The sequence below is a fragment of the Lepisosteus oculatus genome, chromosome 13 (genome assembly GCF_040954835.1).
Source record: "Lepisosteus oculatus isolate fLepOcu1 chromosome 13, fLepOcu1.hap2, whole genome shotgun sequence".
Classification (NCBI taxonomy): Eukaryota; Metazoa; Chordata; class Actinopteri; order Semionotiformes; family Lepisosteidae; genus Lepisosteus; species Lepisosteus oculatus.
In genome coordinates, this window is record NC_090708.1 from 2,338,827 (window position 1) to 2,361,410 (window position 22,584).

At 48.0% G+C, this 22,584-nt stretch overlaps 2 protein-coding genes across 3 annotated transcripts in view; both read right to left on the reverse strand.

Moving 5' to 3' along the window:
- Positions 1–12,300, reverse strand: part of cp (ceruloplasmin) — a 430,985-nt gene extending 418,685 nt beyond the window's left edge. Inside the window, exons 1-16 of one of the 2 annotated variants that reach the window (XM_069197783.1) lie at positions 12,095–12,300; positions 9,937–10,181; positions 9,289–9,501; positions 8,716–8,889; positions 7,975–8,229; positions 7,358–7,523; positions 6,678–6,817; positions 5,716–5,856; positions 5,005–5,219; positions 4,359–4,509; positions 3,401–3,613; positions 2,753–2,963; positions 2,099–2,238; positions 1,533–1,661; positions 1,190–1,296; positions 351–570 (exon numbers count right to left, since the gene is read on the reverse strand). In XM_069197783.1, the coding sequence (XP_069053884.1) occupies positions 351–570; positions 1,190–1,296; positions 1,533–1,661; positions 2,099–2,238; positions 2,753–2,963; positions 3,401–3,613; positions 4,359–4,509; positions 5,005–5,219; positions 5,716–5,856; positions 6,678–6,817; positions 7,358–7,523; positions 7,975–8,229; positions 8,716–8,889; positions 9,289–9,501; positions 9,937–10,181; positions 12,095–12,252 (2,878 nt within the window). In that variant the 5' untranslated portion in view covers positions 12,253–12,300. The remainder of the gene's footprint in view (positions 1–350; positions 571–1,189; positions 1,297–1,532; positions 1,662–2,098; positions 2,239–2,752; positions 2,964–3,400; positions 3,614–4,358; positions 4,510–5,004; positions 5,220–5,715; positions 5,857–6,677; positions 6,818–7,357; positions 7,524–7,974; positions 8,230–8,715; positions 8,890–9,288; positions 9,502–9,936; positions 10,182–12,094) is intronic. The other variant, XM_015360752.2, reaches the window with a different exon arrangement.
- A 2,728-nt stretch (positions 12,301–15,028) lies between these two features.
- Positions 15,029–22,376, reverse strand: tm4sf18 (transmembrane 4 L six family member 18). The gene is made up of 4 exons (XM_006637482.3): positions 22,105–22,376; positions 18,888–18,977; positions 17,091–17,233; positions 15,029–16,401 (listed from the first exon to the last, which is right to left on the reverse strand). The coding sequence occupies exons 1-4, from the start codon at positions 22,279–22,281 to the stop codon at positions 16,200–16,202; spliced, it is 612 nt and encodes a 203-aa protein (XP_006637545.2). The 5' UTR covers positions 22,282–22,376; the 3' UTR covers positions 15,029–16,199.
- Positions 22,377–22,584: the final 208 nt, after the last annotated feature.

Consider the following 22,584-nt stretch of genomic DNA (forward strand, 5'->3'; position numbering starts at 1 on the left):
AGCTGAAAGCTGATTTAATCAATTGTCCCAACTAGCAAACTGAAATCGATCAGCCTGTGATTGAGAACTCAGCTGCAACAAATCCTAACAGACCAGGATTGGACTGAGCAGTAGTGTGCATGTTAATTAGAGCCCTGGTCTTGATGACACACACCTGCTCAGTTCATTAACAGTTTCATTAAAATAACAAGCTGCTTAATTCGGACCTGTTCTACACTAAGCCAAGAGATTTTAAATTAAGAAATCTGACAGCTGGAAAGCGAGCTCTCTTCACTTCAGGACCTGAAAGCAATGGGAAATGATCCTATTTCTAGATCGATCAGGCACACGGAGCTGCTCCGCTGATGTACCGTGCATCTTGTTGCTTTCGATGAACTCCTCGTCGTCTTTGCGCGCCTTCGCTGGCTCCTTCACGTAGGTCTTGATGTTCTCATCCAGGTACCAGGACTCGTTCTCGTCGAACACCAGGAAGAGCAGGACGAACTCCTCGATCTGCTTCTTCAGCCCCACCTTCCTCAGGAAGTCCTTCCGGCACACGACGATGGGGCCGATCAGGCCGCTGTACATGTCCTGGAAGGGAGTGACCGCCCAGCGGTCAACAGACTGTGCTTTTCTGGACACCCCACGCAGAGCGCTTTGCCAGTAACTCCCATCCACCAGCGCCAGTGCACAACCCCACCCGGGTGATCATTGGATGAGCCAGTATGCTCCCCGCACACTACCTCTCAGTGGGGAGGAGAGCAGAGTGGTGAAGCCAGTTCAGAGATGGGGATCATTAGGAGGCCATGACTGGTAAAGGCCAGGGGGAAATTTGGCCAGGACACCGGGGTAAGACCACTTGCAGAGAAACAGCCTGGGATTGTTAATGGCCCCAGAGAGTCGAGACATCGGGATCAGTGCCTTTTTACAGTATGGTGTCCCCGTCACTATCCTGAGGCATTAGGACCCACACATACTGCAGGGTGAGCGCCCCCTACTGGCCCCACTAACACCTCTTCCAGCAGCAGCCTTAGTTTTTCCCAGGAGGTCTCTCATCCAGGTACTGGCCAGGCTCACACTGCTGAGCTGCAGGGTGATATAACAGCTGGCTAGGAGAAGTGGTTTTGTAAAGTACCTCCTAGTTCAGGGCATGGTTGTCTGCAAGGCAGCGATTCCCGCGGTGCCGTCACCGTGCTGCTGCTTGGGTTACCTTGATGAGGTCCGCTGTGGAGAAGTAGGCTGCGACGCTGCACTCTGCCTCTCCCGGCGCGGGCCCGCCTTTCTTCGGGATGATCCAGGTGTACTCCTGGATCTCACCTGAGACGAGACAGGTCCGCTTTAGCTTTACAGGAAACCCTGTAAACCAGTGAAACACCTCCGCGCAGGACAGGGCTGTGCGAGTCTCAGGGCGGCTTTCTCCCCCCTCGCAGACCCCTGTCCAAGGTGCAGTGGACGAGCCCGGCAGTCTCCCGACCTGGAGCTGGCCCTGGGCCTGCTCCAGTCAGATCCAGACCGCGCAGGGCCGGATGGCCAGTCTAAACACGCCGCCTTACCCGGTGCAGTTTCTTTAATCCTGGGACTCTCTGTCTTCACTCCGTGCGCGTGGATGGAAAAATTCCTCCCAGCCATGTTTTTGAACACAATTTTTATCTTGTTGCCAACCTCAGCGTGGATGATAGGACCTTGGGAAAAACAAAAATTTTTTTCATTGTTGCTTCACTGTTGAAGCCGTGAGACCCAGTGAGAGCAAGGTACAAGGCCAGAGCAGCTGCACTGGGTCTCCACCTCCTGCCCGCGCTCTGAGCGACGTTACGATCTCTGTATCCACACCACTCAAGACGCATTCAGACACACATCAGCATTCTCATACAGCCCAGCTGAACGCTCGGTTATTTCCAGAGGTTTTCAGCCTAGGAGTTAAGCTTCAAAGCTGCTAAGTTACTGTGTTGTCCACCACGGACCCATAAGAAATTGATGCTGGACTATATTCTTCATCATTAGTCATTGCAGACCTTCCTGTCTGTACTGAAGCACTCTCAACTGCATTAACACACTCCATGCGTTAACATTTCACATCAGCCGGACACACCGACATAAAAGCAACCTTTCCAACACACACCTAGGATCGCGAGGTGCGTCTCGTCCTCTCCCCTCGTCTTGGGTGTGGTGAAGGTGCGGTCAGTGAATTCCCTGTACAACACCTTCTTGTACTTGGAGCCTATGAACTTGTCCTCCTTGTTAATGAAGGTATTTCCAGGGCTGAGGACAACAAAACAGCAAATTGTAGACTGAAACAATGCTCGTCCGAGAGCAATTTTCTCTTAGCGATAACCTGTGCAGTAGGGATTTTTTTGTTATAATAAAACGGAAGATTCATATTCCATGTTCTATACCATTTAATTGATACTGGGTCATTTCTTGACCTCTAGAGCTTTCCTGGAATTATGCAGGCGAGACTGCAAATCTTCCTACGTTTGTTATCGCTCTTCAGCTGAGGAAGCCCCGCAGGGATCGTCGCTGGGAGCGCAGGAGACACCAGGGTCAGGACTTTACAGAGCTGCACTCTGCACTCTGCACTCTGCACTCTGCACTCTGCACTCTGCACTCTGAGCACTGAGCACTGAGCACTGAGCACTGCAGGGACAGGGGTGCTCAGCTTTCACCAGCTGCGCTGCAAGCTCGCAGCCACAGGGAGGCGCTGTTGCACGCCGAACCAAGGACTTCCGGGCTCGCTCGCAGCCCGGGCTGGGGGGGGGCCCGGCCCAAACGGTACCTCTCGTCGTGAAACATGTGCCTCTCCTCCTCCCACGTGCGGTTCGGAGAATAGTCCCATTCCGTCTCCACGGCCGCGATGTAGTACGTTTTGTCGTAGAAGAACGTGAGGTCTTTGCCACTGTTCCACCAGCTGCATTTCTCCACTGTGTATTTCTCCTTCATCCCGCCTCTGTAGTGGTCCGTGGTCCTGCAGACCACGCCGAACTCCCCTGCGCACAGCGCACAACGGACGGTCAGCCGAGACACGGACTCGTACTGCACGCCCGCGACAGCTTTGCATTTGTTTGGTCATGTATTAAAAGAACATACAGTAATTCAACTCCACGACCTGGTGTTTGCACGCTGTCCTAACAGAATATTACCTGGTTGTAATGTTGTAATTCAAGCCTTCAACAAACAGACTAGTCCTATTTCAATGCAATGTTTTCCTGTTTAAATAAAATAATATGCAAGTGTGGAATTTTTCCTCTGCTGTGGGTGAATGTGATCAGAGCAAGGCTTCAAAGAGCTTCTGTAGTTTCATTTAGCTCCTCGGCAGTGTGCACAACCTCTGCTCTCTCTGACAGCTGCTGGTGAAGTCCGAGAATGTGCACAATGTTGAAAACACAGCACGTCCATATTCAGAACGGAGAGGGAGAAACATTACCTATGGCATCAGGCTGCATGATGAGAGTCTGAGAAATGTGTGGAAAGAGATTAACTACGTCTCTCCTGGTCCCCTTGGTAATGAAGGTGTTGCCGTTGAAAAATATACCGTGCATGTCGACCTCTGACCCCAGGCCATAGAGGTGCCAGGACACCTTGTCTCCTAAACACATTTTCAGTCCTTTCAGGTTGCCATACATATATCCATTGATTGCTGAATTAAAGAAAGCAAAAAGTTTATCAGAGACATTGGGAGTCATCCATACTTCACTTTGTGTAATTAAACGATACTTTCAACAAGAAAGGTTAAACAACAGAGGATCTTCTGTGGCCTGTCCTGTTCTTCTGGATGTGTAGAGATTACTGAACCTGTGAAGACTCACCTTGAAACCTCCTAGTAACCCAACAGCCACGGCATGCCTCTGCAGGTCATTCCACCTCACTATAACCTTCGGTGTGACAAAACTGACTGAATGACTGAACTTCATTTTCTCCTCTCCCCTGTGTCTCTGGTCTGTAGGATCTGAACTGACCATGTGAGCTGGCATTGTCTCTCCCTTTCCTAACTGTGCTTCAAATCTCCCTCTCAAGACGTATTTGCTCCAGACTAAGAAGATTAAATTTTATCTCATGTGTCAATACCAAACAACGTATCCTTCAAAACTGTTTTCTTTCTGTTCCATGTAAAAATGTTTGAGTTGCAATCTTTTTAAAATCTTATACATGCAGTTGCACCAATGCATTATATATTTTTAGTACAACTGTCCGAATGCGAACCTGGCTGTGATTACTCGACAGGAATCGGGCAACTTAATGCTTGTTTTAAAAAACGTCTCTTCCTGGGTATGCCTGGATATGTGCGTTGCGGTGAATGCATACAAGTGTTTACTGGACACGGCTACACCTCAGTGCGCGAGGACTCAGCTGTCTGGTCAGTGGTCAGTCTGATCCAAACTCACAGTGCATCTTGTTGGACTCATCGAAGTCCGCGTCCTCCTTCTGCACCGTGTCAGGAGCTCCGGCAAACATCTTAATGTTCTCATCCAAATACCAGCTCAGGTTCTCGTCAAACACGGTGGCGAGGAGATGGAATTCTTTGTCGATGTTTTTCTGAAAGATTCAAGAGAAGCTGTAAATATACAGGCATCGTTGTGGCTGCACAGGGGGTCGGCTACAGTATGTTAGTCGAGTGTCAAGCTCCTTTCGCCAACTTCCAGGGGTTACTTTCCTGAAAACCACCGCGTTTGGCAAATACCTGAGTGTGAGGGAAAGGTGGGGTTAGTTTTGGACAGCTGCGTTCCATATCTCAACAGCAAACAACTTGTAAATTGCTCCCTTAAAAAACAGCACGTACACACGCGAGTTGTAATTAAACATATCAGTGTAAAAACACAGATCAGTAACATTTGATGTCATTTCCCTTAAATTCTGGGATTTCAAAGCAGCGAAGGTGCTGAGCACACTTGAGAGCTCTGAAAGCACGCGCGCGCTTACTGCACGTGGACAAGAGGGAGCTGAGCTATGCGCTGGGTGCTTAAACCTTCCCGCTGGCGGGACCAGGTCTGAGCTCTGGGCCTGTGTGGACCTGGGGGTCTGGATCCCTACCTGTTTGCCTGACTTCAGGGTGTTGCGCTTGCAGACCAGGAGCGGTCCCACCAGCCCGGAGCTGGGGTCTTTCACGGTGTCCACCGCAGAGAAGTAGAGCCAGTTGATGCAGTCGGGGTCATCGGCGGCCGGCCCGCTGTCCAGAGGAACTGTCCACTCGTAGGTCACATTGGAGCCAGGAAGCACGTGGGCGGCGAAGGAAGGCGTCACGTGACCTGGGAGTGAGACTCATTCCTCACAACACCTTCAACGCTGCACGAACACATTTGCGACTAGCCCAAGGCATTCACAAGGCAGAACTACCGGATTTCCACAGTTTCTAGTGGATACCTTTATATATTTTTAAAATATGTCATTATTTACAGGCTGCAGGTCACACTCCAGGCAGACAGCATACCCAAGTGCTGTCTGCGTAGGTTTGCACCCTTCTGCTTAAAACACGCCCCAGTGCACTACAATTTCATTCTCGGTCAAGTGTGAGCAAAACACAGGCTGCATGCTGAAATAGAAAATGAATGTAAGTTTCCTTATTTATGCTGCTTTTCTGTAACCATTTGCTAAAACAAAGCATTGACGCCACATTAAGCACTGCTTATTTCTTACAGCTGGTGTCTGAACAACTGTCAGGTGGTGTTAGTCAGCCAACAGAGGCTCAGTGTTTACTCAAGCCTTCAGAGTGTTCACAGATCAATGCTCTTCCTGCTTGTTTACCTCCAGGAATGGAGTTGTACAAAGTCCCCTCGTTGTCTTTAGTGTACAGCACCCCGTGTGGCTGGATGCTGTAAGGACGGTTGGCGTTGTTCCAGAAAGTCACCCGGATGGTGTCCCCAACTTCAGACCTTATGACAGGACCTGCGAAAGGGACCAGAGTTCAGAGTTCATTCTTAATGAAGGTTTACCAGCACGTGACCTACACTGTATCACAAAAGACTTCCATGGTTTTAATACGGCAGTACTCCTGAAAAAGGAAAGAGATGCAAGCTTCCAGTTGCGTCCTTCCTGGGGAAAGTGGACATTTCAGGAGGCATGAGAGACGTGTAAGCCTACAACTATACAACCTCCCGTTCCAGCCTCTGAGGGCATTGCTAAAAAACACCTTTTTTGCTTAAGCAGGGAAGTGGTACCAGCAATAGAATGCCGGTTAGTTTATCTGCAATTAAAAAGTCTATAATAAGAAGGAGGCTTCTCCCTGACTCAACAACAAAGAATGATTGGACCAATTAAGTAAATCAAATATCTAACGGAAAACATTCTCTTCTTAAATTCAAGGCTAACAACCCTGAGCCGTAAAAACCTGATGTTACGGAAACCGCAACAGGATGTTACTGCCCCTGCTGGAAGGCATACTGGGCAAACATCCACCTTCTTAAGTTATCGACCGAGATACAGAATCAGAAAATATGTTTGCTCCTTTTGTTGTTCTTGTCACACTTCCAAAGTAAAGTGCTTTTCTCCCTCTCTATAGTCACAAAAGATTATGCTGCTTCCCTGTTTTAAGAGTCCATCGCTCTTTAATTACAAAACCCGCAAAACTATTTGCAAAAACATAAAGAAAAAACAGATGTCTACGTGTGATATTTATGTGCATTACTGTACTGGGCACATGCGGTCTGGGTCAAACATCTGTGCCATTTGTGTCTCCCTCTGAAATAAAGAAGCGTGTGGGTCAGTACCCAGAATTCCCAAGTGCTCTTCCTCGGGGGTCCTCTCCTTGCGCTTTGTGAAGCTGTGGTCTGTGTACTCCACATAGACTGCCTTCTTGTATTTTCCTCCAATCCTGTCGCTCCCAGTTTCAAAGAAGGGCTCCGAATCTCTGGTGAGACAGAGCTTTGGTCAGCACTGGTTTTACTCTGAACAAAAAAAATCCCGCAGAAGTACAGCAAACTAAGGCTGAAATCATTCGCGTTACACGATTTGTGTGATTATCCACACCCGTTTATCCACACAGTAAGTGGATGGAAACATGGATAAACACACAAGTGGCTCTGAAAGTCGAACATGCCCAGGTCTGGGACTATGAAGTGCTGCAGAGCAAAGTGCTGCATCCTGACTGCCAGCAGTCTCCTCTCCTCTGAGAGGTTCAGGCAGGGAGCTGCAGCAGCATGCGGGGGCTGCCAACGAACAAGCACTGGTTTGTTCCAATGCTGAAAGGAAAAGAAAACATTCTGGCTGTGGAGCTTCTTCAGGTGTGAAGGCACCTTCAGGCATGTAAAGAAGGCTCCACAGCCCAAACGCCAGGCCTCCTCTGAGGCCTGAACTGCCCAGATGTCAGAGCCAAACGATTTTTAGGTTGCTGTTTTGGAAATTTCAGATTCAAAACTGAAGAACGGAAGTTGTGGTTTGTTCGGCGCACCTGTCGGATTTTAAGGGGTTTCCTGTGAACTGGTTAATCTGGCTGGGCCCATAATCCCAGATGACCTCTTCGGCCGCGATGTAGTACTGCCGGACTGTTCCTCGGGGTTTGCCAGGGTGGACTTTGGGGAAACAGTTCTTGACTTCAAAAAACGCCTGCATCCCACCTGCGATCGAAAAAGAAATGCTTTTTTTTAAGCGTCACCCCTTCATTTCAGTCCGGAATGATTAATCAAACAACTGGTGTTAAACAGACTCTGGCCGCACGTGACGCACAACGGTCACACTGCCGCCGCTGCACTGCCTGTTGGCCAGGTCTCGCTGGCCGCGAGGATGCCGACTGGCGTTTTCTCCTCCCGCGCGCTGACCTGCTGGGTGCTGCCGGTCAGCTCTAGCCTACTGACACCTCAGCCCTCATGTTACACTCTCAAATGCCAGGCAAGCCATGAGCCAAACAAGGATGTACCGAAAAGACCCTGCAGTAATAGTGCCAAAGCAGTTGCGAACTGCTTGAGTTGCCCCTTCTAGCAGGAACCCCTTCCTGGCCCAGCAGCGGCCCAGCGCAGGGAGACGCGGTGTAAGAGGACAGAGGCGCGCCGGGAGGTCCGTCCACTTTACCTTCCACATGATCGTTGACCTGGCAGCTGAGCAGCCACTTCCCCGGGTTCGCAGGCACCATCTCGGCATTGACGAACGTCGCCGGGAAGAGGCTGACGGTGTCGACGTGGTGTTTCCTCTCCGTCAGGATCTGCCCGTGGAAAAAGGCGGAGTGGACGTCCACCTCATTGCCCATCCCGAACAGGTGCCAGTGGATCTTGTCCCCCACGCACATCGTCAGGCCCGGCAGGTTCCCATACACGTAGCCGTTGATGGCTGGAGGAAAGGAAATGACAACAATGCAGGGGCCAGCAGGGTCGGGAGAGAGAGATGTTACCTCAACCTGCCACTAGAGGTCACTAAAGGACTCTAGAATCACTGTAAATAAACACACTGGGTGATTATTGTGAATTAATGGAATTATTGGTTTACAGGGCCGTTCTCACATGGGTATGATTAAGAATGGTTGGTATATAAAGTGCCAGTTGGTGTTGTAAATAGCAAACTGTGTTTTTCTTTTGTTGGTCTTCCGATAAAAATAGACTTGTTCAAAAACACTCCAAGTCTCTATGCATTTTTAATGTGCTAAAGTAACATGTTGTATCATCCAAACGAGGACAGTTTTATGAGATGCATCCCAATTTTACTTCACTTTTAATCCAGTGCCCTGCGCTGCAGACTAGTTAAAAAGGCCATTGCCGGGACACTGTTTCCCTGAAATGGGACAACGTCAGCAGCTGGAAAGGTGTGTCAGGTACCCACAGTGCATCTTGTTGCTCTCCTGAAAGTCTTCGTCTTCTTTGTCCACTTTGTCGGGAGCAGAGCAGTACGTCTGGATGTTGTCATCCAGGTACCAGCTGAGGTTTTCGTCGGACACCGTGAACAACAGCGCGTAGAGGTATGTGGCCGCTCTGTCGCCGAACACGTCCAGCGTGCCTGAAGGGAAGAGCAGAGCCAGAGGGACTGTGACGGCTGACCGATCTGCTTAAAAACCCTCTGGGAACGTCCACACAGTGGACTGAGCGGACCGCAGACCACTCGGTGTGGGGCGTGTGGTAAGGCCAGGGGGTTTGGGAGGGTAAGGGTTAGGGTTATGTGCAGAGAAGAGCAGGGACGCCCCAGGAGCTGCAACTCTGGAACAAATCGGAAAATCGGAAAGGCAGAGACAGACAGAGGGGTATTTAATGAAACACCTTTTTCCATTTACATTGAAGACGGTATGAGAAATCTGCAGGAAAAGGTCTTTTTCTTAGAGGGGACCACTGAAGGAGACCTTCACTAAGAACGTCACGTTCCACCTTTTGGAGCTGTAATTCCGAGTTTCACCGCTGTTACCTTTTCTGCAGATAATGAGGGGTCCGATGAGGCCGGAGGACACGTCCCTGGGGGCGTCGATGTGCGAGTGGTAGATTCGGGTGAGGCAGTTGGTGTCGTCCTTGGCGGGCGCGTGGGGCGCGGTCATCTCCCACACGTACGTGTAGTTCGCTCCAGGCTGAATGTGGTCGTCCCTTTTGTCCCCGCTGCTGGTGTGGTCAGGGTAAAACGCACCTAAGCAGAAGCCGCAGGAGCAAGAGCAATGAAGGAGTTTCAATCTTTCATTTCAGTCTGGGCTTTATAAAACTCCAGACCTCAAAGCCTGAGCTCCTGGAGGCTTTCTAGGAGTTTCTGAACTACGAACTGGCTCATGTCGTGGGGAAGAAAACCGTTAATGTCGGAACAGCTCCGTGACTTTATCAAAGCATGCGAGGTGCCCTCGGAGCAGGAGAAATGAAAGAAGACAGGTAAGCAGGAACGGAAAAGATGCTTTCAAAGACCGAGGACAAACAGAAAAGACAGACTTCTCATCTCACAGTGAGGAAGCACCATCTTGTGCGAGGGCACTACTGCAGCCTCTCCGCTGGGATGTGAACCCACACCTGCCCCGCGCCCCGTCCAGGGCCACGCTGGGGAGAGCGGGGCCCGGGCTCGGCCTCTGGCCCGTACCTTCGTTGTCCTTGGTGTACTTCATGCCGTGGGAGTGGAGGGTGTAGGCCCTCGAGGCGAAGTTCTTCAGATGGATGACCACGGTGTCCCCCTCCTCCGCCGCGATGAGGGGCCCCAGGAAGCCCAGCCACTTCGGCTTCTCCACCTCCTCCCTGTAGGTGGCGCTGGTGTACTGCAGGTAAACGGCCTTCTTGTACACGCTGCCGATGCGGTCCTCCCCACACCGCAGAAACGTGGCGACGTGCCTGAGACACACCACCGAAACATGAACAGGCTTCATTACTCTGCTCTCCTCCCCACTGAGAGCTGGTGTGTGGTGAGCGTTCTGGCGCACTATGGCAGCTGTTGTATCATCCAGGTGGGGCTGCACACTGGTGGTGGTGGAGAGGATCCCCATTACCTGTGAAGCGCTTTGAGTGGAGTGTCCAGAAAAGCGCTATATAAGTGTAAGCAATTATTATTATTTTTATTATTATTATTGATCGACAGATTGACCGACCGACTGGTTGACTGATTCATTGGTCGGTTTTATCATTTCATGCCGGGCCACCTGCTGCTTCAAGCTCAAATGAAGGCAGCCGTGCAGTAATACAAACCACTGATTTTCTATTTTTACCTCCAGCTCCGTACCTGTGCGTAATTAAAAACTTGAATTTCTTAACATTACAAACCTGACCATGAGTCACTCTCTCACATGAACAGGCCGTAGTGCATCTTAATTTAATTTACTTTAACTGAAACAGGCAGGATTATGTCCCGCAGGGTCTTTGTTACATCAGTTTAGTATTATACACACAAGTTGTTTATCATTATTATTCTATTTGCAACTTTCTGTTTTTTACTTTTCTAATTCCTCTCAGACATCTTCAATAATCGCTTTGTATTTACGATCGCACGTGGCGCTTTAATTTTTTTTAATTCATATTCCAAAAGAAACAAACTCTACATTGCAAAATATAGCGAACAAGAAGCCCGTTTTTAAGAAAATGTTTTTCCTTCCACAATAAACGTATTTTTCACTCCGGTTTCAACAACACTCACCACAAGGCAAAACACCGGCGAAAGATCTGTTGTGCAAGCCGTAGAACAACATTCTTCCCCAAATACTTTTTGTTATCTCTTAGAATTTTTGATTGAAAGAGAGCTACAAATTTAAAAACTACAAACTTGAGGAGTCGACTCTATATAGGTCTATGTAGGGAACGCCCCGTTTGTAACTTTTCGGATAAAATATCTCCACACTCATTTACACCATCCCAAGATTCCCCGAAGAAATGTTGCCCCTACAAATGCCCCCCCAGTCCGACACAGGGGTTACTCAGAGGCCAGTCTTTGCCAGGCGAAAGGTCTGCGCAAACAACCGTGGTCGCTTCGCTGTTGCTCAAAGCCGCGCAATAATACGATTGTCCGACGCGTCGCGTTTCCTTTAGCCTGGTGCGTTGTGCTAACATGCTTTATTAACCCCTGCCCCGCTGGCTGGTTTAAAACGGTGTCAGGCTGGCGCCCGATGAAGTTTGCATCTTAATTATTGTTTCCTCACACAACGGGGCTCATTTCTACACTATTACGTCCTATATCGAAGCTACTGTACGCAGCGACGACAATTTCTATACAACGTGATAACAGGCTCCGAGACTGGAGGAGTCATCACAGTACCTTGTTTAAGGGGAGTTTGTCCTGGCTATGTCGGAGAAGCAGCTCTGAGGCAGTGTGTGTGTGTGTCACAAGCTCAAAGCAGAGCTGAAACCTGTAGCTGGAAGTTTTGCCTTACGAATGAGGTAAAAGGCAGAGCTGTACAGACCCCAGGCACAACCACACCAGAAAGGATTAAGGGTGCTCATTGTAATATGGCACGGCACAACATACCGTTTTACTTTAGAGCTCTGGTGATTTTTATTGTACTAGAACCTCTGACATCTGTCGTAAAATGAGAATACGGTGACTATGGCTTCTGTCACTTCTCGGATTAAAATAAATTCTCCCACTTTTATATGTACACACTGAAGTAAACAACCAAACACGTATGCCATTTACAGTATTTAGTAAGTAATGACCTTTAAATCAATTGTCTAATAATGCCTCTGAAGTTTATTGTAAGAGAGACCAGGAAACCATGTTAAAGAGATTTTTTTTTAATAAATACGACATGCATACTTACTCATCCTCGTTCAAAGACTGGTTGAGAATCAAATTCATTTTACTTGGTGCATAATCCCACTGTACCTCCTTGATGCCTATAAAGTACTCCCTCTGAACTCCACACACCGCTCCGGTTAAGCAGAGCAGCAGGGACAGAACATTCCCCAAGTAGGTCATTCTGCTGAGTGAAGGAACAAGCCTGGGGTGGCATCCGAGGTGCAGCTCCCACAAGGCATTTATCAGGTCAGCCAGTGACCACTGTGTGCTTCATCCAATCAGAGCCCAGGAGCTGGCCAGGACTCGGCAAACAGAACGCTCCATTCAGCGAGCGCTGAACTGATTTGGAAAGTTTCTGTGTGTGAGAGTTCTTGCAGACTCAGCTTTTTAGGAGACGAAACCGCTGAGATTACTAACCTGGCCAAATGTCAGCAGGCTGAGGACTGTGGTCATTTCCAAAATGATCTAATCGATGGGAAATTAGCAACAGGAGACAGCCTGGTAGGAGACCATTGTATCCGACCTTGGAGTGATTGTGCACGCTATCTCCTTCATTTGCGTTTTGTTATTACTTTCCCTGACCAAGCTCTTTTGTGACCTCTTGGAGAGCCACAGCTGGAATGCTCTTTAGCCTGCTTTTAGAAAGGAGAAGTGTGGAGAGGAAACACAGTGTAAAATGTAATCAGAAGGGCCAGACGAAGAAATCCCTTCACCCCATTGGGCTCATTGATTCTCTCTATCTGTATCTAAGTACAGGAGAATTTAGAGCAGCAAATAAGGTCTTTGGGAGCCAGGTGGGAACCTAGAGCACAACATGAATCTGAGGAGAACATGCAAACTCCGCACAGACATGTGGCCCAATTTGGGATGGAACCCATGATCTTGGAGATGTGAGGCAGGAGTCTTCACCTCCAGGTCACCCCCTGTAAATTTAGAAAAAGTTGGCACAACCACTTTATGTTCCTTATTGCCACACGCAGGAGCAGAGTGAGGAAGTTTCCTCCCGGAAGTTTATTCCTGTGAAAGTTTGGTGATATCCTGGTGACCAAAAATTGAAACGAACAATAACAAACGAGTGTGGCATGGGGGCTCAGTGGCTAGCCCTGCTGTCTCCCCACTGCTGGGTTCAATTCTGGACCTTGGGTACTATCTGGACCTTGGGTACTATCAGAGCATATGGAGTTTGTATGCTCTCCCTGTGTTGGCGGGAGTTTCCTCCAGGTGCTCCCATTTTCTCCTACAGTCCAAAAACATACTGGTAGGCTAGTTTCTGGTGTGAGTGTGTGTGTCCTGTGATGGACTGGTGACCTGCCCAGGATGTGTGTGTGTGTGTGTGTGTCTGTGTGTGTGTTTGTGTATCTCTTGTGATGGACTGGCGTCCCGCCCAGGATATGTGAGTGTGTGCGTGTGTCCTGTGATGGACTGGTGACCTGTCCAGTATATGTGAGTGTGTGTGTGTCCTGTGATGGACTGGTGACCTGTCCAGGTTGTGTGAGTGTGTGTGTGTGTCCTGTGATGGACTGGTGACCTGTCCAGGGTGTGTGAGTGTGTGTGTATGTCCTGTGATGGACTGGTGACCTGTCCAGGGTGTATGTACCCTGCCTTGTGTCTGTTTCTTGCTGGGATAGACTCTGGCTCCCCTGCAACCCTGAATTGCAAGAAGCAGTTAGAAAATTGCTGTATGGAATAAGAACAGAATGTTTTAAAAACACTGAATGAATTAGCCAGTATTTAGATCACTTCCAAAGACTTTGTGGAGGAAAGTGTCTTCACTTATTGCTGAATAAAATCAGCTGAAAGTTCTAAAAACCTTTGGAAGTTAACACATTTTTACGCTTACCAAAGGTGCTTCTTTAAAAGATCCAAAGCAAGATTATCTCTGGAAAAATTTGAAAAATCTACTTTTTGCTGAAACCGTCACTTGTTACCTACCTACGTCAGGCCAGTCACAAATAAAACCTGTTCAAAAGCACCTTACTGTGAGGGGTCTGAGAATTGTTACTCACACCGGACTTTAACACATCAGAACTGATTGTGCCGAGAACATCAGAACTGATTGTGCCGAGACTGGGCTCAACATTACGGAAAATGCCATCCTGTAAATATTGCACAAGAATGAGAATACAAAGCAAGCCAGTGATGATGCATGACCAGTGATGAAAGCCAGAAGAGCTTCCAGTAATTCACAGGAGGAGGTGTTGCCAGAACACAGGGCTGGGAAGTCCAGAAGACAGGGCTTGCCCACCTGAGATCTAGGCAAATAAAGGAGACGAAGAATGAATTAGTAGCTCAGTTAAAGGCTTGAGTCAACAGGGGGCTTGACTGGCAGGAAGAGAGGAAGACGCTGGAATTCGGGGGCCAGGAAGGAGAAGATACAGAGGCGTTAGATCCAGCACCAGGATTGGGAAACCTGGCTTCGGATCACTGACCCGACGAGCTGAACTCTTGGCTCTGCTTTTCAAACAACAGAGAGAGAGAGAGAGAGAGAGAGAGAGAGAGAGAGAGAGAGAGAGCCCCCTCCACTAAGATTAGGTATAAAACGATTTAACTCCAAAGGTCGGTGCTGGAATTTCCACTGCATCTGTGCCCAGCTGATTTCCCCCCATAGCGTCCAGCAGTGTTTGTAGAGGACGCTGCAGTCCAGCCGCGGAGGACAAGGGCTGTAAGTTTCACCCACTCAAGGCTTATTGCATGAGGCAGTCCTCACAGATCCGCAAACCTCTGTGAGATGCTCCTGATGCACAGCTTCGTGACACAGCCCAGACTGCAATCCCTTACCAAGACCAGAGACACTGGGTGGGAGATGCACTTTGTAAACATCTGGAATTGTGGATCAGTCTGTCTGCTGCCATTCATCCTCAATTAAAATTTAAGTTGTAATTTTTAATCTGTGGATTATTAATTATGAACCCGTAGTTTAAAGTCATTAAATGTCCGGGATGAAATGAGACCTTCATTAAAAAAAAAACGTTTATTTAGTGAAGGCAGCAGGAGCATTGTAAAAATAAATGAAGAAAAACATTTATACCTTAAACACATTCTCATGTAATTCATTTGCATTTATATCAAAATAATGGATATTAAAATAATTTACAATATACCGTTGTTCCCTGTTTGTTCTGAAAAGGTGAAAAAGAACTGTAACATAAACCATCTATATATTACTTTACAAAAAATACTGAACAGAAAATAAGCGCATAATCAAATACATGTACAAAATGTTAAACAAAACAGATGCTACACTTGCACACATGCCTGTTACATTTTATAATCTGATGTAAAAGCCCTACCTTCTTAAAAGAACCAGATTAAATTATACTAAATCTCTGCGAACTATAACTGTCCATGTGCTACACCTGACCTTGAAATGCCTCAGTATTCAAGTAGGAGTTACACCAGTCCATGACAATCACGTCTACCATCCTCTCATTAAAATAAATCATTTGCTGCTACACCAGTATTTACACAACACGGCATTTTCCTCTTTCGACAACCTCGTGAGTTTCATTTTATACAGCTCACATCTATGATGTCATCGTTCATTTGGTCATCCGCCCTGATGATCTTGAATTACCATGAGATTTTAGACATGTCAGTGGTGTGCCGTACTGACATCCACATTCCTAGCAGAGAGGCCCCAATCATCTTATTCTGAATCCTTGACTATAACCGTTTAAACATTGTGAGAACTGGTACAGTTCAGACTTTTTGTAACTGGTGCTTCTAAAAAAACTAATTCTGCATGCAACTTGCCTCTACATACTAAGCAGTTCTTGGGGTGCGATAATCAGTCAATTGCTTCACCTGCAAAGCCATAAATGTACACTGAGACCACAGGACAAGACCACAGCGCTGCTCAGGCTCACAAAGGCTATCCTTCGCAAAACTGACTGCTGCTAAACCGCACCTATTGGAAAAACAATATCCTTTGAAATGGCATTTTTTTTTGCATTTGCTGGAAAATAAAATATTAAGGTTTTTTGAGAGGAAAGACAAGATAAAGTCAAATATCCCCAAAAACGTTTTATACACCTTTGTTCAGCTATTACCCGAGGGAGGCTGAGAGGGGAGAGGGACAGAGAACACTGCTGTCAGAACTCAGCCGCCAGCGCGCAGAGCCTGCGTCTTCATGCCTTGTTCATGGCGTACTGCTGTCTGTTGCAGCACGGCCCACAGATGGCGCCAACGAGCCCGTTGATGACCTGCATGGCGCACATGAGGAACTCGATGCCACTGAGCCCCAGGAGGATGGAGAACAGGGAGACATTCCACACTACCACGTTCTTTGGCTTTTCACAGGTGCTCCAGCTGTTGAAGTTTGTCAGATACCTGTTACAGCGCACACACACACACAAAAAGACAAGTTAGCAACGCTTTCTCACTCCGGCACAGAACCTGCTCCTCTTCCACCTGACACTCCTCAGCACCACTTCATACAGTGCTTATACAGTCTGAAGTACAGCACCCGCAGTGGCAATTTGCCTGTCTGTGCCAGCAGCCCCACTGCACAGATAAACAGGCAGAGGAGAGAAAAACTGCTTCACCAACTGAATTAAACGGGGTCTTTAGGGAGGTCAGCTTGGGCAGCCCTGGGTGGGACGTAGTCGTGACACCCATTCTCTTTCGAATAGTGCCACGAGATTTTTAATGACAAAGTACTAAAGGCCTCAGTTAAATTTCTTATCAAAGGGACAGCACCTCCCTTACCCATACTGAGGTGCTGGTTTGGAAATTCCAGTTCAGAGGGAAAAGCGCCACCTACTGGTCTACCACCAACACTTACAGCAGCAACCCGATTTGCCCCCAAGTTCTCCTACTGCAGTACAGCCCAGGCCCAGCGCTGCTGAGCTTCTGAGATTCAGTGAGATCAGAGCTCAAGGTGGAAATTGTCATTTCCTCTTTTTCACACCTGGGTTCTCTCTTGCAGGAGGATCCCCCCTGGAAAATCCGCACTGAACAATCAGGTTTCGAGAGAGCACTCACACACTGTAAGAAACGGAGCTACAGACAGTACTTACTCTCCAGTTTCATTTTCGAAAGGGTACTTCCAGTTTTGCTGTGTGTAGCAGAGTGGTCCAATTGTCAGGGCGATTGCAGAGACGATAAAGCAGTATGCAGACCCCAGTGCTCCAATCAGAGCCACCAAGATCGAGCCCAGCATCTGAACAAAGAAAAACAGCACTTAGCACGCCTGCCTCACCCAAGCCCCACTTTCTGAGAGCACCCCTGGGAACTCTAGTGGCTGAAGGAATGTGCTGATTGACTGCTTGATTGATTGGTTGACTGATTGATCGATTGATCGATTGATTGAATCTACCAGGTGAGAAGTGAGAAGTGAACACAGCAGGGGATAAGCAGTATGACCAGGTGACACATCACATGGCTTGCTCACATTCTAAAGGTATGGATTTATCTTCTGTTCTTAGTCAATAAAAATATAATTACATTATATAAAGTTATTCTCAGAAACATAAATTAGACTATTATTATTATTATTATTATTATTATTATTATTATTATTATTAGACTATTATTTCAGTTATGCGACTGTAAGCAGAGGATATTGTACCCATCTGCAGCAACACATTCAGCCTAACACATAGAGTTACACAGCGCAGGGAAACTCAGCGTGGAGCAGCTGCAACAAGTGAGGGGCACGTGTTGATTTTAAGACTATTCATCCATCCTTTTTCTAATAACCTCAGAAAGAGTTCACCCTCGGCGGGACACAGACACTGAGACACACTCTCACAGCGGGACAGGCTCCACAGAAGCCAATTAACCTCCCCGCCTGTCGATGGACTGCGAGAGGAAACCCTAAAAATGTTATAAGGCTACTTCTAGTTCTTTTCCCAATACCTCGTGTCTAGTGTATTCTAAACCCAATGAAGTTCATGAGGGCTCTAATCTCTCCATCTGTGTTCTCAAAGACGATTTTCCAAACTCATACATCAGAAAGACCACAGAAACCAAAACTATCCTGCAGCTAGGATCACACATTCTCCCTTCTCTTAACGACAGACTACTGTTCTTCTAAATTCTCTCATTCATTGGAGGTTTCATTTCACACCTCTCTACACCCATTCTGACTTCACACATCTTGATTGGCCTCTCAATTTAATTCAATTCAGTTCAAGGTGCTTTATTAGCATGACCGATGGGTACAATCAGTGTTGCCAAAGCAAATTCACATGGAACAAAACAACAAATAAAATCTACAGACATATTGCAGACATTTACAACAAAGACATGTTATAAAATATTGACATATACTGTAGACAGAAGGAGCATTACTGGGACACAGACTCACTGTTCCTCAGGCTGTGACAGGAGATCACATACTGGGCTGCCAGTTCAGCTGAGTTCCCTCTTCCTTCTCCCAGTAGGATTGGGACCCGTTGTGATTCTGGCAGGTGTGGGAACTCTGGGACTAGATTTCTGAATTTAGGGAAGAATGTTTCTCTAATCCCAGAGATTGGCCTCTCACTCCTCTCTCCCAGCCTTTGTTCTCCTGCTAAATTACCTTTGCCTGCTGCTCTGTCTCTCTCACAGCTGAAGAAGGCTCCCACGGCCGAAACATTGTGTTTTCTCCCTTTCTCCCTTTTTCTCAGCGTGGAATAAACCTATTACTTGTATATGTCAAAGTATTGTATTTTGTCAAAATGATGAAGGTCGGCATTTCACGGATCCGCGGCCAGAGGCTGTGCCGTGTCGTTCATCAGAACCGGTCCCGTTTCGGCTGGGCTCCGAGCCTCCCTCTCTACCCACGCGGCGGAACGCGACCCCGCCCCACGCCCGACAGCAGCGGGACTTACCGCGCAACATTCTCCACAGCCACGGTGTCCGCAGCAGTCGCAGCACTCGTAGTCGCCCAAGCAGATGAACACGCCCGCGGGCAGGAACATCTGAAAAGCCGGAGAAGAGGGCCCTGAGTTTCCTCCACTCTGTTCCCACACGGGACGGGCGCCGAAGTTCACACGGGGATCCCATGGTTTTGTACGAATGTGACACGTGTATTATTATTATTATTATTATTATTATTATTATTATTATTATTAATTACACCTTTATATATATAAGACTTTTGGACACTCCACTCAAAGCACTGTGTAGCCCCCACCTAGAAACACTCGACCCGTCTCATCTGGTGATGGGGCATCTGCTCAGTTTGTCAGTTTGTACAGTATGTCAGCGTATTCCATCTTATAATAATAATAATAATAATAATAATAATAATAATAATAATAATAATAATAATAATAATAGTTTTATTATTAATTCCTCACACTTATGTAGGGCTTTTCCCTGGACACTCCACTCAGAGCGCTTTGCAGGTCATGGGGATCCCCTCCACCCCCACCAGTGTGCAGCCCCACCTGGATGATGCGCCAGTCCGCTCCCCACACACCAGCTCTCAGTGGGGAGGAGAGCAGAGTGATGAAGCCAGTTCAGAGAGGGGGGGTTATTAGGAGGCCATGATCGGTAAAGGACAGGGGGAAATTTGGCCAGGACACAAATGTTCTTTTTGGAGAAACACCCTGGGATTTTTCACGACCAGAGAGAGTCAGGATCTCGGTGCGGTCCAAGATCTCACCACGACGTCTGGTGATCCTGCAGGAAAGGAGCATTTAGTCTCGATTCTCAGGCGTGGGGGAGCAGGTGCGGTTTCACCACCGGATCGGAAAAGGTTCCCCCCGAGACTTGACTCGCTGGGCGCCCACACTTAATCCACAGGGCGTCTTCGTCGCTTCGGAAGAAGACAAGTGTCCTCGCGTTGGTGAGAGGTAAAGCTATTTTTGTATTACCCTACCTTTAAAGTCTTTGAGAAAAATAAGTGAATGCCCTCGGTGGGTTTGGTTTCCAGTCTAAATTCACGCAGCGTGGATTCCTCTGACAGAGGTGGGGGGAATTCTGCACCAGAGCGCCACCGTGTGGGAGATCCGTTCATTCCCTCGGGAGTTGGAAAACCGCCCAGGTACCAGTCTGTCTTCACGCAGAAGGAATGGAATTTCATCTAACTTTCTGCCCGACGTCTGAAAATCGTTCACCTTTATATAGGATAGAAAAAGTAGACAGGCTGAACAGCCATTTCTCTCTCCTTCTGTTCTTCTGTTCTGTTCAGACTCTGTTCTGCTCTCCTGTTCTGTTCAGACTCTGTTCTGCTCGTCTGTTCTGTTGGTGTAAAACCAATTCACAGTGCTCCAGACGGAGGTCATTCCTGACTCAGTCGGGGTGTGTGGGGTTTGGGTAGAGGACACTGGTGTGACTGGTCCTGCTCAGTGAAGGCGCTTGGGTTACCGGCAGTCCTCTTGCTGTCGCTTCCAGAACCCGTCCTTACAGGAAGAACTGCCGCCAGGCTACACTGGCCTGTAGCAGAGGCACACAGGGGCGGAGCGGTGGCTCTGGGGCTAGACGGCTGCCGGTTCAAATCCCACGGCCGGCAGATGAATCCTACTCTGTTGGGCCCCCGAGCAAGACCCTTCACCCCAACTGCTCCAGGGGAGCTGTATAAATAGCTGACCCTGCGCTCTGACTTTAAACTTCTCTGTCCCTGTCTGTGTGTCTCATGGAGAGCAAGCTGGGGCATGCGAAAAGACAAATTCCGAATGCAAGAAACTGTATAGGGGCCAATAAAGTGTGTCGGTCTGGCCACATTGCTGCTTCTCTCTCTCTCGTTTGCGAATCTCTTTTTAAGAACATTTTCACTTTACATTTTCATCTACCGGTATTGTTGTTGTATTTTTGTGATGCTGTAAAATTCTTTTTTTTTAAATCGCTCAGATCTGAGAAAGACCACATGACCACAAGAGTTGTGGGAACAGATACACAATGAGTTAGAGGGTCTTATGCAAACGTCCTTAAGGACTGCGCTGTTGTTTCCTAATTTTCTTCAGGGCTTCAGTGTTTTCCAGACTGTCTATCCGTGAGTGTTTTTAAAGAATTGCTTAAATAGGAAGTATTGTAAATCGGATCTCAGAGATTCTCGGCTTTAGAGCAGCATCACAGTGACGACGATGCACATCCCTGCCACCAGGTGGCGGTAAAAGAACATTTTTTTTAACAACAAAGTTTATTACAACGATCACGCCTGCTGTATGATTATCAACCGCGATACCATGACGCGAACATCACATTTATTTATAATACCCGCAACAGCTCGTGGGAGGTTTTGGTTACTTTGACGACCTTTATTTTTAAAATCAATTTTTAATAGTTGCTTCCGTCCTCCCAGAACCTGTACTAGATTTTTCCCAGAACCTGGCGAGTTCTGGAAATACCTAGCTGACGACGCACATACAATATACTTTTGTTGCATTTAATTGTTATAACGTTATTCACATTTTTAGGAAACTCACGTCTCACAGCCAGTTCAATCAATAGGGTGTTGTTGAAGAGGACAGAGCAGGGATGGGCGTCAGTGAGTCAGCTGCACAGAAGCAGCTAGACTTTCTTTCCAGGCTGAGACTCCACAGCTGAAACAGTGATTTCCACCGCTTTTCAGCTTCGACGTGACCCTTGCTTGTTCCATTATTTTAAACGACGTTAACCAAAAGCCGTTGCTTTTTCGTTCACCATACAGTCCGTCTCATTTCCCCCTTAAACATGAGCTCGTCGATTGCTTTACAACCTGCTCCATCTGAAAGCCGTTGTTTGTAAGCCAAGATGCGTTCGAAAAGAGCCAAGAAGACCTTTAATGCCGCGATTAAAAACAAACGGGTCATTTCTGAGTTGTAAGGACAGGCTTTTGGGATTGTGTGCAGTCTGGTTTTAAAGAAGAAGAAATGCTGTCCAATACGCAGTCCCCATGTATGGGCTGCTGGTTTTGAGCGGAGAATACAGGTTGGCCAGGTGATCATCGAAGGCTTCCACACCATGTGCTCTTCCACACACAAGTGTGCGAAGCGTGCAGTGCCGCCACCACCCCGTGCACAAGGATAGGAGGACAACGCAGCAGGTCGGCTTGATCCTTTCAGACGCGGGCTCAAGATCCGTGCGGCAGGGAAACGAGCAAAGGAGAACCAGGTTACTCACCAGCACCCCTCCTCCGACTATCCCAGCGAAGAACCAGACGTATGTCGTGAGATGGCCGTCTTTGACATACGTGGCGTCTCCATCGGGGAAGTAGAGCAAGATGTTGGCGACGATGCAGCACACGGCCAGAGGTATCAAGGTGTAGCCGATGCACTGGGCGCAGCTCCGGGAGCACATGGTCAGTGAACGGCAGGCACCGCTGTCAGACACTCCAGCTGCAGCCCAGGCAGCTGCTCCTTAAGTAGCGCGACCCCGTTTCCTACGAGGACAGGAACCAGCGGGCCCGGCGCATGAGCGAGCGCTCCGGCTGCGCAGAGGCCCCGGCGGCCAACCCCAGAGGGAGGGGATGTTCCGCTTCGGCGAGGATGAGGGGCCCCATTGTTCCAGCGGCCCCCCAGAATAAACAAGCAAGCCCTTCTTGGTAACGCCGTCTCCATGGCCGCCGTCCAAGGAGCATTTTTTTAAGCAATTGTTCCTGCA

Excerpts from the sequence above, each read along its gene's own strand:
- tm4sf18 (XM_006637482.3), bottom strand. The coding sequence starts at position 22,281 with ATGTGCTCCCGGAGCTGCGCCCAGTGCATCGGCTACACCTTGATACCT. Across the intron at positions 18,978-22,104 it reads TAGTCGGAGGAGGGGTGCTG|ATGTTCCTGCCCGCGGGCGT; the intron begins GTGAGTAACCTG and ends CCGGCTTTTCAG. Across the intron at positions 16,402-17,090 it reads TTCGAAAATGAAACTGGAGA|GTATCTGACAAACTTCAACA; the intron begins GTAAGTACTGTC and ends GCGCTGTAACAG.